This window comes from Ictalurus furcatus, chromosome 13 (assembly GCF_023375685.1).
Source record: "Ictalurus furcatus strain D&B chromosome 13, Billie_1.0, whole genome shotgun sequence".
In the NCBI taxonomy this organism is placed as follows: domain Eukaryota; kingdom Metazoa; phylum Chordata; class Actinopteri; order Siluriformes; family Ictaluridae; genus Ictalurus; species Ictalurus furcatus.
In genome coordinates this window covers 1136578-1152398 of record NC_071267.1, presented here as the reverse complement: position 1 = coordinate 1152398, position 15821 = coordinate 1136578, and the positions used below count along the sequence as shown (strand labels likewise).

At 42.9% G+C, this 15821-nt stretch overlaps 1 protein-coding gene across 3 annotated transcripts; it reads left to right on the top strand.

The window, feature by feature from the left end:
• Positions 1-2891: 2891 nt before the first annotated feature.
• On the top strand, positions 2892-11142 carry si:ch211-217a12.1 (alanine aminotransferase 2-like). 3 transcript variants are annotated; one of them, XM_053639586.1, is made up of 13 exons: positions 6865-7063; positions 7245-7303; positions 7444-7603; positions 7731-7820; positions 7957-8065; positions 8190-8323; positions 8470-8713; positions 8968-9047; positions 9165-9301; positions 9467-9641; positions 9763-9918; positions 10028-10140; positions 10716-11142. In XM_053639586.1, exons 2-13 carry the CDS (start codon positions 7290-7292, stop codon positions 10804-10806), a joined length of 1503 nt encoding a protein of 500 aa, XP_053495561.1. In that variant the 5' UTR covers positions 6865-7063; positions 7245-7289; the 3' UTR covers positions 10807-11142. The 3 variants fall into 3 exon arrangements, with proteins under 3 accessions (XP_053495563.1, XP_053495561.1, XP_053495562.1); XM_053639588.1 differs by lacking the exons at positions 6865-7063; positions 7245-7303 and adding an exon at positions 2892-2979; XM_053639587.1 differs by lacking the exon at positions 7245-7303 and having other exon boundaries at positions 6866-7063.
• Positions 11143-15821: the final 4679 nt, after the last annotated feature.

Here is a 15821-nt window from a genome sequence, read left to right as displayed (position 1 = left end):
TCTTTTTCTTTTCTTTGATGCTGTATTAAATGCTCACATTGTGAAAGTTCTCACTTTAAAAAAAAAAAAAAAATTTCTCTCGATGGAAATGAAAAAAAAATCGATAAATATTTGCGTTACGTTGTATAACTGACCTACTGGCACGTACCTCTTGCATTGTTTTTTTTTATGATTAAAATGGTCTTTATTTAAAACGTTTTGTGTACGCGTGCGTGGAAAGTGCTTCACGTGTCCTTATGATAAAAGTATACAATTTATTTTTTAAAATATGATACCCTTTTTTGTTTTGCTTGTATAAAAAAAAAAAAAAATTATAAATGCAGAGTAAGGTTCTCCACGCTGATGAAGATTTTAAATATATGAAGAATAAAAAATTTAATACAAAAAAAAACCACACACCTTCGAAAATACGGTTAGAGATTGAATTTTTTTTTCTCACTGTCGTATCGTTTTAAAAATGTTTCTTTTCATGTATTTTCTTTTTAATCAGTCTGTAATCAGTATTTGTTTTCTTTATGTGTTTGTAAAAAATAAAAAGGACACTTTTTATTAAAAGAAAAGAGAATTTCATTTAGAAACACACTTTTTTGTAATTTTTTATTTATTTAATTTTTTTTAGAAAAAAAAAAAAGTATTGTTCGTTTTCACGCGCTTAAGAAAATCTTCGTCTGAATTTGACATCACTCGACTGACTCACTCTCTTGCTCTCTCTCACTTACACACACACACACACACACACACACACTCAGACTCTCAGTTCCTCACTGTCCTTTAAACTTTCTCTGAACTTGGACCTCGGAACCAGTTGAGGTGGGAGGAGCTGTCTGTGACTTTCTGGACTCTTTGAGGTCACAGAGGTCAAAGGTCGTTCCTCCCAGCTGAAGGAGGTGTCCGTTCCTCAGACGGGAAACCGACTTTGAGTGACTTTGAGTGTGTTCATCAACAGTGCCTGAGGTGAGTATGTGATTATTAACACTGTGTGTGTGTGTGTGTGTGTGTGTGAGTGAACGTGTTTCTTACACCGTACATGTCAACCTCCATCTCTTTGTTTTTAAGTAGTTTATTTTATGTATACAGCAATTTCATATCCACACTGTGGTTTTCAGCCTCTTGATGTTCCTTCCTTCCACACGCCGTATTTGGTCGTTATTTCCTGTGCAAGTTTGATGAAATATATTTATTCTAAACAGTTTCACGTATACATTATACGGTTTCAGGTTTTTCTGTTTCAGTGTATTTTTCTGCTCCCTTGGGTTAAAAAAAAAAAAGTGTTTGATGTCAGGATTGATCCTCATGGAGTCTGCTGGGGTTCTGGTCGATGATTCCTGAACGTGAACGGCCCAGGAGTTGGACATTTCTGACAGCTTTGTTGCTTTGAGTCGTGTGGTGTTGATGTTTGTCAAAATGGCGGAAGTCGAGTTAGCAGTGCCGTCGATGCTGAGGGTAATTACAGTGTACGTTTAGTCGTACGGGTAATTTTAGTAAGAGGGTAGTTTTAGCCCTAAGGGTAATTTTAGTCCTAAGGGTAATTATGGCTTAGGTTTAGTCGTAAGGGTAGTTGCGGCGTAGGTTTATTCGTAAGTGTAATTTTATTCCCAAGGGTAGTTTTAGCCCTAAGGGTATTTTAGTCCTAAGGGTAATTACAGTGTAGGTTTAGCCCTAAGGGTAATTGCGGCATAGGTTTAGTCCTAAGGGTAATTACAGTGTAGGTTTAGCTCTAAGGGTAGTTTTAGCCCTAAGGGTAATTTAGTCCTAAGGGTAATTACAGGGTAGTTTTAGCCCTAAGGGTAATTGCAGGGTAGTTTTAGCCCTAAGGGTAATTTAGTCCTAAGGGTAATTACAGGGTAGTTTTAGCCCTAAGGGTAATTACAGGGTAGTTTTAGCCCTAAGGGTAATTGCAGGGTAGTTTTAGCCCTAAGGGTAATTGCAGGGTAGTTTTAGCCCTAAGGGTAATTGCAGGGTAGTTTTAGCCGTAAGGGTAATTGCAGGGTAGTTTTAGCCGTAAGGGTAATTGCAGGGTAGTTTTAGCCGTAAGGGTAATTGCGGGGTAGTTTTAGCCCTAAGGGTAATTGCGGGGTAGTTTTAGCCCTAAGGGTAATTGCAGCGTAGTATTAGTCCTAAGGGTAGTTTCAGTCATAAGGGCAACTACAGTGTAGTTTTTTTTTTTTCCTGAGTGATTTACCAACACTTCGGAGGGAAATGTTGACATTCCTGGTGTTTATGTAAATGTTGAAGGTAGAAATGAACAGATCCTAGATAAATCGTTAGTCACTAGCTAGCTTATCATCCATGTTTCTTGGTTGCCTAGCGACTTTAACCTCAGTGAGCATATCATGATTTTATTTTATGACAAAAGCACAATTTTACGAGCGTCATCTGATGCCTGAGCCGTTCGCACGACTGCCTCTTCGACCCAGGACTGGGGTGTCGGTTTCTGTAAGAAGCGAACACGGTCCTCAGCATTCTCTTCCCGGAAAATAATCAGTGCCGTTGCATATTAACAGCACTGTGCTGCTTTCCTCCTCGTTCTTTTGATCCTGAAGAAGCTTCAGCTGGTCGGAACATGTTCTCGCTTTGACGTAGCGTGTGATCTTTCAAACACGTGCGGTTGTGGAAACTCTACACTCGAACCTCGAGGCGCACGGTGTGTGCTAAGCAATTTAAAAATAGCCGGGCCAGCATGTGCTTCCACTCGCTGCCAGATGTCACGGAAGCTCAGCAAATCATAGCTTCGGAGGTCTTGGGCATGTCTGGGCTTTCCTGCACTTTCCTTTTTTTATTTTTTATATAAATATTTTTTACAGGTAATATCTGTTACTAGTCTTGACGAGTGCAGTGCGTGCTGTACTGTACAGCTCCTCTACACCTCTTGTCTCTTCAGGAACTCCAGAGTAATCCCCATCTTGCTTAGATAGGAAGGGTTTTCACCAAGTAAAGGACTCCTCCTGCCACTCAGGTGTCGTTCTGATGATCTGTAAGGTAGGACAGGTCTTTTTGAGGTATTTATACAGAGACTCATAGCTTTTAGTACGAAAGCAAGATGAGCAGCACGTACACAGGACAGACTGAGAGAAAGCTAAATCTAGCTATTTTTCAAGGCCAAATCCACACCCCTTAATGTTTAGATGTTGTCCAACGGCTTGTCGTAGCAGTGACCTGATTGGTCGGACGGTGGGTGGTCCTCACGTCACTGGATTGAAAAAATAATAATATTTCTTTCTTTCTTTCTTTATTTTTTAGCCAAGTGTGCTTTTTCTCACAATATAATCAAGGTATTGCAAAGATACATCATCAAAACAAAGCACACATGCTCTACAGACTTATCTTAAAAGCATTAATTGCAATTTAAATACACGTAACTTGGTTTGAAATGCCACATTTAGTATATATGAAGTATTAAAACTAGCCATATGTACGTTTTCATACACTTTCACAAGGGTACTCGCTGACGATTTTATCCAGTTGAATTTACACCACCCCTGATCTCCGCTTGAAATGATCGCTATCCGGAGCCAGCTGATTTCTAAACACGATTTCGCTTTTCAGTGCAACATGTAAGCGCCGTCTAGTTAGTGGGTAGTTCGTTCACTAGAACATGATTTCTTTCTAACAATTCAGGAATGTAAATGTGATGATAATTCGTCTACGTTACCTGGAGCTAGCTCTTTTAAATCGCAAAATTAACGTCAATGTAATGTTTTGATTATTTAACTAATTATTTAGCTAATTATAGCGGGGGGTTTTTGTGCTAATAACCTAGCTAGCTTGTGTTGTGGAAATTACACAACACTCGCAGACTCGTCCTCTGAAGGTAAAAAGGTTTATTACAGAAAGATGGTTAACACAGGATAGAATAATGAGAGCGCTGTGAAGTGCTTGTGCTGAACCACTACTATATATATGAAACGCAGAGCATGACATAATTCTGTGTACCGATAAGAAGCAGTTTGAGGCAGTTCGAACAGGCTTTGTTTTAGGATCTTGGAAGATGTTTAGACGAACCTTGAGCAGAAGAACATGTTTGTGTCTCTGTACGCAGATAAACATTCTGCACTGATCTCAGATGAATATGAACAGAACAAGAACAAAACTATTACAAAGTAAAAATGAATCATTTCCCTCACACTTCCCCCTTTTATCATTCTTCTTCTTTTATCATTGCAAAATATGATAACTAAAATTAACAGGGAAATTACAATGCTGTGAATACATCAGAACTTCAGAATCCTTTCACGGTTCAACTGAATTCATCATGAAACAGACATAATGAAGGCACTAAGGATGTTTTTATGGATATAAAGTATCCTGTCGTCAAGCACGCTCATTTAAGGGTGAAATGAGAATCGTTATGGTCAGAGGAATATTTACAATAGCACTGATGGTAATGATTCTTCTGACCAAAGGCGATACAGAACGGTTTACAGAGGCGGACGATATCTTGGCATGCAGGCTTTTAACTACTAATTGTCGTCCAATCTGCAGCAATAGTCTACTAGAGAACTTCGTGGGCTTATCTGGGACCTATAGAAATCACGTCGCCTTAGGCACTTAGTCCCGTCACCACGATCAGCTAAATACCAAATTTGGGTAAAAGTGTGTGCGTCATGCACTGTTTCTGCTGCAACGATGTGATTGGCGTGATTGATCATTAAGTCTTCCACACAATAAACTTCAATACAGCGCTTTGGTCAAACTCCGTCAACAACCGTGTGACCTGCTTTGCGCCACACAGCCTTTTCCTCGTCCACGTAGGAGACCATACATGCAGCTGCGTGCTTTGCTGCACTGTCTGCTCGAGCGTTTCCTAGGAACACAGGGTCTAATTTGTTAGTGTGTGCATCACATTTGCATACTGCAGTAGTTCTGGGGAGTAGGACTGCGTCCAGCAGCTCAGAGACTAGTTTGTGGTGGACTATGTGTGTTCCTGAACTCGACAGGAAGTTCCTGTGTTTCCAAATTGTTCCAAAATCATGTCCTACCTCAAAGGCATATCTACTGTCTGTGTCGATATTTACTGACTGTCCCTCAGCAGGTCTTCATGCCTCTATGAGGGCGTACAGTTCAGCTGCTTGTGCTTCCCTTCTTTTATTTCGTGGCGACTAAAGCGACCTGTGGCATTCTTCCAGTTATTGAAACCCTTTGTGCAGAAGGCAGCGTCATTCTTTTTTTCCAAAGTGCTCTTTTTTACGGTGTATGCTTCGACACACTCAAAACAGAGAACCTTTTTCAGTGTTGGACTGTAGCGAAGCCATGAATACTGACTGTACCAGATCACCTGAAACCGTAAAATCTTGTTTGGAAGTTGCTGGACTTGGATGAATTTTGGATCAGGCTGGTATGGTTTACTCCCCATGTCCATGACACTGCTACACCGACTTGCTTCAGGATCGTCCTCACTCACACTGACTGTCTCCTAAAGAGAAAACTAAACCTAACCTGGTCTCTATCAACATTCGCAAATTATTCTTTGGCATCCTGTGTTATAATAACTTGAACTAAGTTAACATTAAAATAGGTAGACTATGGTATGTACAATACATGTAAAGTGGTCATTTACAATTAATCCATAACAGCATATAAAGAGTTCATTTGCAAAAACAGATATCCACCATTTTAATTCATTTCCATAAATCATTTTTAAAATTGTGCATTCCAGGTCATACAAATCAACTGCAACTGTGTTGTTTTGATTACTTTTATTTTCACTTAATTAAAACAACCCAACTGCAGTGTGATTGATATTACCTGGAATGCGCAATAAAAAAAAACAGGATCTTATGTTGTTTTGATGTAAGATTTTTTTCAAAACAAACGCATGACCAATATGTTGACTTTCAAAGGTTATACTGTATATTTGCTGAACATCCTAAAGACTGACTTTAATGCTGATGCGTCCCTACAAATCCCAAATAGAATTCATAACTAGGACCTCACCTGAAACCCTGAAGACTCAGCTGTTTCATCCTGCTCTACTTCAGCCTGCTGCTGCGTTTCCTGCAGACAAACTCATTCATTAAATCATGACATTTTCATGGGATTTCTAGACTAAATTCAACTCGACATAATTTCGTGTACACCTATTTTATGTTAAAGCTAGCAACCTGACTGCTAGCCTGCAGATGACAGAAGCCAGGGTTAGCTTGCTAGGTAACGCTTGCTAACACGGTTAACTAACATCAGTTGACGTTACTTTCCGCAGTGCAAGGCTGGTGACGTTTGGTCGCTGACAGGTTTTCATTTTAAATCAATGTGGCTACTGGACAGTTAGTGTACTAGCTATTACTTATGCTTTGGGTGTTGAGGAAAAAGCTTCTGACGTCTTGTCGTTTTTCTGCTGGCATGATATCTACAAAGTACAAAACGTGTTGTCATGGGAAAAATACTTTATTGTATGCTGTGCCGTGCAGGCAATAGAGGAAAGGGAGTAAAGTCATCTGAAAGACTACATTTTCACCCATGCTTGAGGTATGGACTGACAGCCTTGATAACTTAGTTACCATTGTCAGCCGATCAGCCCTCGCCTCCGTGTCTGTACTCTACACTGGCAGCTTGATATTTGCACGTAAGGTGAGCCTTCAGATAGCCCCTCCCTTTCAGCCAATCAAATGCTAGCATGCCTAAATCCTGGAGCTTCTGGGAGAGTATGCTATGGAATTGACATGACTTCACTCCAAAGATAATGCGAACGAGTTCACGCAAATATTGGTAGGGACAATTCTGCCTCCCAAAATATTGGTAGGGACATGTCCCTACCGTCCATATGCAAACCTACGCCCTTGAGTCTCCCTTCCATACAGACAGCAATACACAATGACTTCATAAAATTCTAATTCTAAATTCTTGATGATTCCTACCAGTCAGTGGTAAGGCTGCATCGGTCTTTCGCTCTGCGTAATAAAGGGCAAACCGCCTGTATCAACATGGACTTCAGGGTGAAACTTTTCCACGAGCGTCCTCCGGTTTACTTGTTGTCCAGAAAAGCTGAGGACACGTGTGCAGCCCAGCCAGGAGACGCCAAATTGTCGTGGAAATTACACAACACTTGCAGACTCGTCCTCTGAAGGTAAAAAGGTTTATTACAGAAAGATGGTTAATACAGGATAGAATAAAGCAGGATAGAATAATGAGAGTGCTCTGAAGTGCTTGTGCTGAACCACTACTATATATATGAAACGCAGAGCATGACATAATTCTGTGTACCGATAAGAAGCGGTTTGAGGCAGTTCAAACGGGCTTTGTTTTAGGATCTTGGAAGATGTTTAGACGAACCTTGAACAGGACAGAAGAACATGTTTGTGTCTCTGTAAGCGGATAAACATTCTGCACTGATCTCAGATGAATATGAACAGAACAACAACAAAACTATTACAAAGTAAAAATGAATCATTTCCCTCACACTTGTAACTGATTGGGCCTGCCGTGTTTATCTCTGCTTCCTGTCAGAGGGACTCCGGCTGGAGAAATGATGATGGACCATGTTGCGGTTCCCGGAGTGAAGGTGTTGACGGTGGACACCATGAACCCGAATGTGAAGAAGGTGGAGTACGCGGTGCGAGGGCCCATAGTGCAAAGAGCTGCGCAGATCGAAACGGAACTTCAGCAGGTAGGAATGGGTTTGTTACACCTATGTGACTATAAGAGGAACTGAATTAGGGAACAAGGTAAGATGTTTGGGACACGCCCACAGGGGAATGATGAAGGTGTGTGTCTAATGTTCTCTGCTCACGCAGGGAGTAAAGAAGCCCTTCACTGAAGTGATTAGGGCGAATATCGGAGACTGCCACGCCATGGGGCAGAAACCCATCACCTTTTTCAGACAGGTTGGTGTCAAACAGCAGAGATCCTGAATTATTAGCTTCTGTAGTGACACTAAACAACCATCTGTTCTCTTGAAAATAAGTAGCGCTTATTCAATTTAATGCAGTTGAAATAATGGCCGATGTGTGTATGTTTCAGGTGCTGGCCGTCTGCTCGTATCCCGATCTTCTAGATGACAGCAGGTTTCCAGAAGACGTGAAAAGTCGAGCACGACGGATCCTTCAGGCCTGCTGCGGAGGGAGTCTGGGTAAAGCCTCACGCTACGACATTCTTGTTTTTATTTCTCTTTTTTCTCCTGGTTTTACTTTTCGGTTTATTCTTTTAAACTGCAGATGTGGTTTAATTGTTCGTTTTACGTCTCCGCCCCTCAGGATCTTACAGCAGCAGTCAGGGGATCGAGCTCGTTCGACAGGACGTAGCGCGATACATCGAGAAGAGAGACGGAGGGATCAAATGCAATCCAGACAACATCTACCTCACCGCTGGAGCCAGTGATGGCATTGTGGTGCACACACACACACACACACACACAGCATCACCAATGGTTCTCCAGCTTCTTCTCTTACCCTTTGTTCTGTTGGCGCTTGTGGGCGTGGCCTCTCTCTCTCTCTCTCTCTCTCTCTCTCTCTCTCTGACCCTCTCACCTCCCAGACGATGCTGAAGCTGCTGATCTCAGGTGAAGGATCTTCTCGGACCGGAGTGATGATCTCTATCCCTCAGTACCCGCTGTACTCCGCCGCTCTCGCCGAGCTCGCCGGCGTGCAGATAAATTATTATCTGGACGAGGAAACGTGCTGGAGTTTGGACGTCCAAGAGCTGCGGCGTGCGCTGGAGGAGGCGAGGAAACACTGCACACCTCGTGCCCTGTGTATCATCAACCCCGGAAACCCGACCGGTAAAAAAAACCAAAAATATAGTCCAGATCTACAGTCTCGAGCGTAAACTCCTCTGTCCTGAACGTTAGAGTAGTTTTCTCCAGCCGTAAACCTTTTCCGACACTGGAGACTCCTTCCGTAAATGTTAAATAAATAAACAACCGTCGGAGCTCCCGTTCTAGAAAGCGAATCGACGCTTTCTGACCAATCGGAGTTGAGAACTCAACAGAGCTGTACTGGAACACGTTTTAACGCTCGGGTTTTCCATCGCCAGGTCAGGTGCAGAGCCGCCAGTGCATCGAGGACGTGATCCGATTCGCCGCTGAAGAAAGTCTCTTTCTAATGGCAGATGAGGTGAGCTCATGGAAATTCAACCCTTCTCTCTCTCTCTCTCTCTGTCTCGCCTCCTTTGTCCCTGTTTCACTCTGTTTTCCTGGAGGTCGTCGATGAATCCGATTTCCGACCACGCAGGTCTACCAGGACAACGTGTACGCAGACGGCTGTGCGTTTCACTCGTTCAAGAAGGTGCTGTTTGAGATGGGTCCGGAGTACTCGGGCCGAGTGGAGCTGGCCTCGTTTCATTCCACCTCCAAGTGCTACATGGGAGAGTAAGTTCTGAATGAAACCCTCATACGATTTTGTAATGGTTTTAATGGTTATAACGGGAGTTGTATTGGTGTTGTAAGCGATCACCTGGTAAAGGAAGGCGATGGTACACTGTGATAATTTGACCTAAAATGCTAATATTAGGTGTTTGTTCCGTCTTCCCTCAGGTGTGGGTTTCGGGGTGGCTACATGGAGGTGGTGAATTTGGACCCTGAGGTCAAAGTTCAGCTGATGAAGCTGGTCTCGGTGCGCTTGTGTCCTCCTGTAACTGGACAGGCTTTACTGGACCTGGTGGTGAATCCTCCTGAACTGCACGAACCCTCATACGACACCTTCATTAAGGTATGTAAAATAGGCCATATCTGTTTTTCCCCACCAAACACTCAGCGACGGTGCGTCCTCCATTTTGATTTGTAAAAAGGCGGGAACGCTGACGCCATGTTGTCTCTGGTCCTGTGTGTAGGAGCGCTCACACACTCTGGCCGAATTAGCAAAGAAAGCTAGCATGACACAGCAGATTCTCAATCAGGTGCCGGGGATGACGTGTAACCCGGTCCAGGGAGCCATGTACACCTTCCCTCGCATCCACATCCCGCCTAAAGCCGTGTCTGCAGCTCAGGTGCGTCCCCTTGTTCATCCTGGAGTGGTTTAGTCCGTGCTGTTCGCTTTCTAATCAGCGTTAAAGTGCTGTGAGTAGTGAAGCTGTCGCTCTTTGTCACCGTGTGCAGGAGAACGGTCAGGCTCCGGACATGTTCTACTGCATGAAGATGCTCGAGGAGATGGGCATCTGCCTCGTACCAGGAAGTGGATTCGGTCAGAAAGACGGAACGTACCATTTCAGGTTTGTACAGCGAAGAGGAAGAATTAAATCGCTCATTTTTACGTCGTTTAGTCTGTTCAGTCAGCCTTTCCTTATGCTAGGCAGTTAGCAGTGATAAATAGCTACGTGTTTTTGTTTGTTTTTGTTTTTTTAGCATTAAGTCTTATAGCTAACTGATTAGCTGATATAACGTACTTTGTTGTGTTGGTTAACTGTTATATATTCAAATGTGTTTTTTTTTTTTTTTTTTTTTTACTTTAGCATTTCATTAGGAATCTGTCCAAATACTTGGATTAGATTAGCAGCCAGGTAGCAGTGCTAGCTAGCTGATATTAACGATGATATTAACTTTTCGTTAGCAGTGCTAGACAGCTAAATATTGCGATTAACTTAGCATCCAGTTAGAAGTGTTAGCTAGCTGAATGTTTAGGTTAGATTGATGTTTATTTAGCAGTTAGCTGAACGTGTAGAGCAGCTTAGCGTTTTGTTGCAGTGCTAGCTAGACGAGTATTAAGATTATTTTAAGTGTCTGCAACCGCACTTTCTGTGTGTTTGTTTGGCTCGAGTGTTGACGTGTGCCCTTCCCTGCCGTTCAGGATGACGATCCTTCCTCCGACTCAGAAACTGAAAATAGTTTTGGAGAACATAAAGGAGTTTCATCTGAGTTTCACGCGGCAGTATGAATAAAACTCTCCTCCTTGCGCTGAGAGGATGCAGGACGGCGTTAACTTCAACACAGCGTCTGACCAATCAGAGTGCCGAACCGTGCGGTAACCTACTTAGTATTAACGAACACGGACGTGATGGAACGTGTGTGTGTGTGTGTGTGTGTTGCTAGTGATGAACTGCTCGTGCTTTTTTACTTTTAGTTTGACCTCAAGATGGTTTTTAAACAGTATGTTCGATAGAGAGCTTGAGGACGGGGCACCGGATGTCACCCAATTCTACGATTTTTAATGTTGAATTTTTTTTCCATTTCAAGAAAAATAATAAATAAACTTCTGTTGTTGATTTCTGCCCTGACATGACGTCATGTCAAAATGTCTCATATGGCTAAACAGAGCTCATCCTCATTCAGAAGAAAGTTTCTCGTGTGTACTGTATAGCTCCACACACTAGAGGGCGCTGTGTCATACATTCTGTCTAACACATGATGTGATATTTACTTGTGTTTAATAATGCCATTTTATCCAGACACTGTGATGTAGTGAAAATAGATAGAAAGCCAGACTGCATGGACATAGTGCAGTCGGTTAGGACGAAAATGATCGTTCTTCTTAAAGTTACTAGTTTAACATTACATGCATAAAAACGCAATGTTTTTTTCTGAGCCTGCTGTTTATTTATTCCTGAGCGATGGCTGGTGCGTCACGTTTGGTGCAGCACCTCAAAAATAAACCGCTCTCTGCTGCCTTTCCGAAAGCCTCGCTTCAGCTCTGGGTTGAGCCAGAAAGAAAGAAAGGGGGGGGGGGCATTTAAAAAAAAATTAATAACTGAGATACATAGTAGTAGAGACGTGTGCCCCCCCATCCCCCCCCCCCCCCCCCCCAAAAAAAAAACAACCCACCTTATTATGGCTTATTAACATCACTGACAGAAAATGAGTAAGGAAATTACAAAATGACTCATCACGCTTCAGTGTTTTGCCATCTGGTTTTTGGAACGTTTTCCCCCCATGCCTCCATTTGGCACAGGCATTAATGACGGTCATTAAAAAGAAAGCGGCTCTCAGAAAGCCCAAACCAATCTGCGGCAGCCATTTTGGAACCTTTATACAGGGAAACACTGAGGAGCGCGTAGTCGGTTTGGGAGCACAAACTCACTCCACCTCAGGAGTAAGAGCAGTGTAGTGTGGAATTTTTTTTTACACTTCGGTATCCCTTCGTACATTATACAGAGCTGCATTAGCCTAGCTTACTAATTAGCTAGTTCGATAACTCGAGATTTTAACACTTATCTAACGTGTTTCGGTCAAGCCGATGGGGTAATGGAACGTCACTGAGAGAACACTGAGAATATAGGGCGGTATTCAAAGTCCATAAATGAAATTCATAATTACGTGGAGAAAGTTATGAGTATTCAGAGTCGTGTGATGCACGTGCACACACACACACCTGACGTCTCAAGTTGCCCCCACTGTGAATTTGTTGGAGCTAAATTTTGTTCCTAACGCTACATCCTGTGTGATGAGAGGAGTGACGATAAACCCGACATAGATTTTCTGCATGCGCCATTCAGAGTAATTGCAAATTACCCGCACGCAGCGTCTGATACATTAGCATGTAGAGCACCACCTTTAATTACGAGCACTCATATAAATGCAAGTCTGAAAAAAATCGGGGGAATGTAGGACATTGGGAACATAGAGCCCTTGGAAAACTGTGTGTTGGGAATGTAGGACCCGTAGAACATATGACCATTGAAAAATTGTATGCTTGGAAGGTAGGACTATAGGGTTTTTTAGGAAACCTACTTACCCTACAACCTTGTGACTTAGGACCCTGGGGACATAGGGCCCTAGATATGTGTCTGTGTAACATAGGCCCTGGGAATATAAGACCAAGAACATAAGGAAATGTGAATATGGTGCGGTAACAGTGTCCTGGAAGCAGAGGGAACTGATAACATACTGCCCTGGGAATATAGTGCCCTTGAAATATAGGGGCCTGGGAAAGAAGTGTCTTGTGAATATAGGGACACTCGTTTTGGGAATACAGTGACATGGAAATATACATTTCCACATATTTCACTCCCAACCCAAGTAGCTATTATTCTTTCTCCTTTATCTGTCTAGATAACGAGGAAGCCGATGTCAGTCTGTACCATGTACAGAGGAAACACAGTACGTTCTAGAATGTGTAGAAGCACACACCATCGAATATATCATATAATTTCTGCTGCCCAGGTGAAGTGTGATGTAGGTGGTGTACACTTCTGAGCGGTTAGGGCATAGCAGCTAGGGCGGATTGGAACAGATTTAGAAAGAGATAGGAGTCAAAACAGCCTGGAAATTATTCCGAGTCGGGCAGATGGTGGATGCTAAATTTAATGAGAATGTAAATTTGTTGGAGAAAAGTTTTGTGCACGAGAGAGAGAGAGAGAGATGGTAACAGCTCGGGTCATATAAGTGGAGAGAACTGTGCCTGTCTGTCATTATTACACACACACACACTTCCTTTAAATGTCTAAAATCACCGTGCTGACTTCAAAGTGGGTTACCAAGGTAACCAGGTAAGTGGAAGTTGATTAGGGCGCCAGTCTTTTGCCAGGCCAGTAAAGCAAGAGAGAGAGTGAGAACGAAACCATAGTGTAGATGCAAATGACGGCACTTCACCGAAGCGTTGTGTTCGATTTCCTTTGAATAAAATATCGAGTTGAGAAGAGAAGTGAATGAAGTTTAAACATGAGCTTAATTTTATGAAGTCCTTTGGAATCTTCTCTGAGCAGCACAGTTTATACACCGTGACGGAGCCTGGAAAGCCGGCCTGCACTCCCACCCTCCCTAGTGAGTTTGGACCCTTCCTCCTTGGACATTCCTCCCCTTTTTTCACAGTTGTTAAAAATAACGATTGCACACTTCACCCGCTACTGTTCCCCTCCCCATTTTGGTTTACACCTCTTGAGTTATGACCTCCTCCTCTGTAGGGGGGGTGGGGGGTGGGGGATCAGTAAGCGGGCTTTGTCTCATTTTGCATCACCCCACTAACCCTGTCCCCTCTCCAACCCCAGCTATTGTGCCTTTTGAGTTATTTTTAGTTACCTAAAGTACCCGGACTGGATGGGTTTCAAAAAGCGTCTCACATCTGTGGAGCATGGACTTCTCGGCTTCGTCCCAAACCAAAATGGCCCCTTGGGTGACATTTAACGACGATATTCTATGACAGGGGTGACATTTTTTGCTATTATATTTAGGTCCATTTTATTACATTTAATTCTACTGGGCTGCATCCCAATCAGCATGTCACCATGTGGCCTAGGCCACACTACAATCTATTTATCTCACTGATCACAGGCAAAATGTTACCTTGGCTCTGGAGGTGTGGTCTAATGTAGGGTCGATCCAGTCATGTGATCGTTTCATCTGCCTCTTCTGCAACATTGTCAGTTACCCTGCCGAACTTAAGGAAACAGGAGAACGTTTCTTGACCCTAAAACAAGGGACCAGTCTCGCGGCAGGTGGAATGAACCAGCCCTCGTTACCGCTTTCTCTTATGGGCTTTGTCAAGATGTGCTCACAGAGTTAACATATCACAACAGTCATTCAACACTGAATGATCTCATCGATCTGGTGATTCGTCTAAATAAGTTGCGAAAGGACAGAAGATGTGGCTACCTTCTATGCTCAGACACACTGGAAGATGTATGTGGTGCAGCGATTAGGGTCTGTGGACTGTGGAGAATCTCACAGTGTCCAAGTCCTCCAGAGCTGAATTCTTCAAAGTGGTAGGCACATGGTGGATCCACCACATCCATCAACTGGTGACATGTTCATGCCTTGGATGGCAGTAAAAGAGGGCATCATAAGACCCCTCTAATGTGCCTGGAGACATCTCGTTCCTGGTCCTGTTGGTCAAGGATCCCATGGCTCCAGATATACGAGCCTCAAATCTCCTGTTCCAATAAGGACATTCTTACCAGGTCTTTATAATGTTTCCACTGGTGCATCAGACATCCCTCCATCACCATAACATCAACTACAATTAAGGCCACACATGGGACAAGACCAGAAATTCTCACTCTTGTGGTGCTTAGGAATGCCAGAGCATGTCCGGTATTACAGGTACTCTGCTACAATTTTTTTCTCTCTCTCTTGAAGTTATAAACACAGCTTTTCATGTCACCGGGATATGACAAAGAAGAAACTCCTCTGTCCTGAAGACTTTTCTTGGAGCTTGCACGTTCTCCCCGTGCTTTGGGGGTTTCCTCTGGGTACTCCAGTTTCCTCCCACATTTCAAAGACATGCTTTGGCATTTCCAAATTGTCGGTAGTGTGAGAACGTGTGTACGATGGATAGGCTCCAGGCTTCCCACGACCATGTGTAGGATAAGCGGTACAGGAAGTGGATGGATGGATGGATGTTTGTACTGTAATAAAAACTGTGTCACAACCACTTTTATTATGACATTAAATATTTAGGACCCCAGGAGGTGACATTTGCCATGATATTTTTATACGCCTACAAACTACAGTAGTGTGGTTTGGGACCGAGCCATCATCCTGAGACACGTTAGTGCACCTTTGATGGCAGCCAAAATATTTTTAATGAGCCTGCCAACAAGTTTTGTTTTTTTGTACTTTGTGTGTGTGTGTGTGTCTCCTTTTACATATGTAAGTTTCATTGAAGCATCAAGATAAGCTCCCTTATCTGTCACATTCCTATTTTCAGCCTTTGTTTATTTACCTGGGACACGTTAGCTACAGACTTTCACACCTACAGCTTTTGCTTGCTGTATGTCAGATCTGATATCCAGCATATTGACTTAACCAAAATGCCACGGTTGTATTTCAGTGCCCTACTGAGGTGCCTCACTGACTGACGAGTGCTGCTGTGTTTTGGTAATAAATAAAACAATCCTATCACCACCTTAAATACCACCAACTAAATCACTTCGAGCTTTAATATATACTGTATGTAGCATTGCTACGTGTCATTTATGAGTAAGAAATTTGTTATACTCTCATAATTCTTATTAGAGGCCAA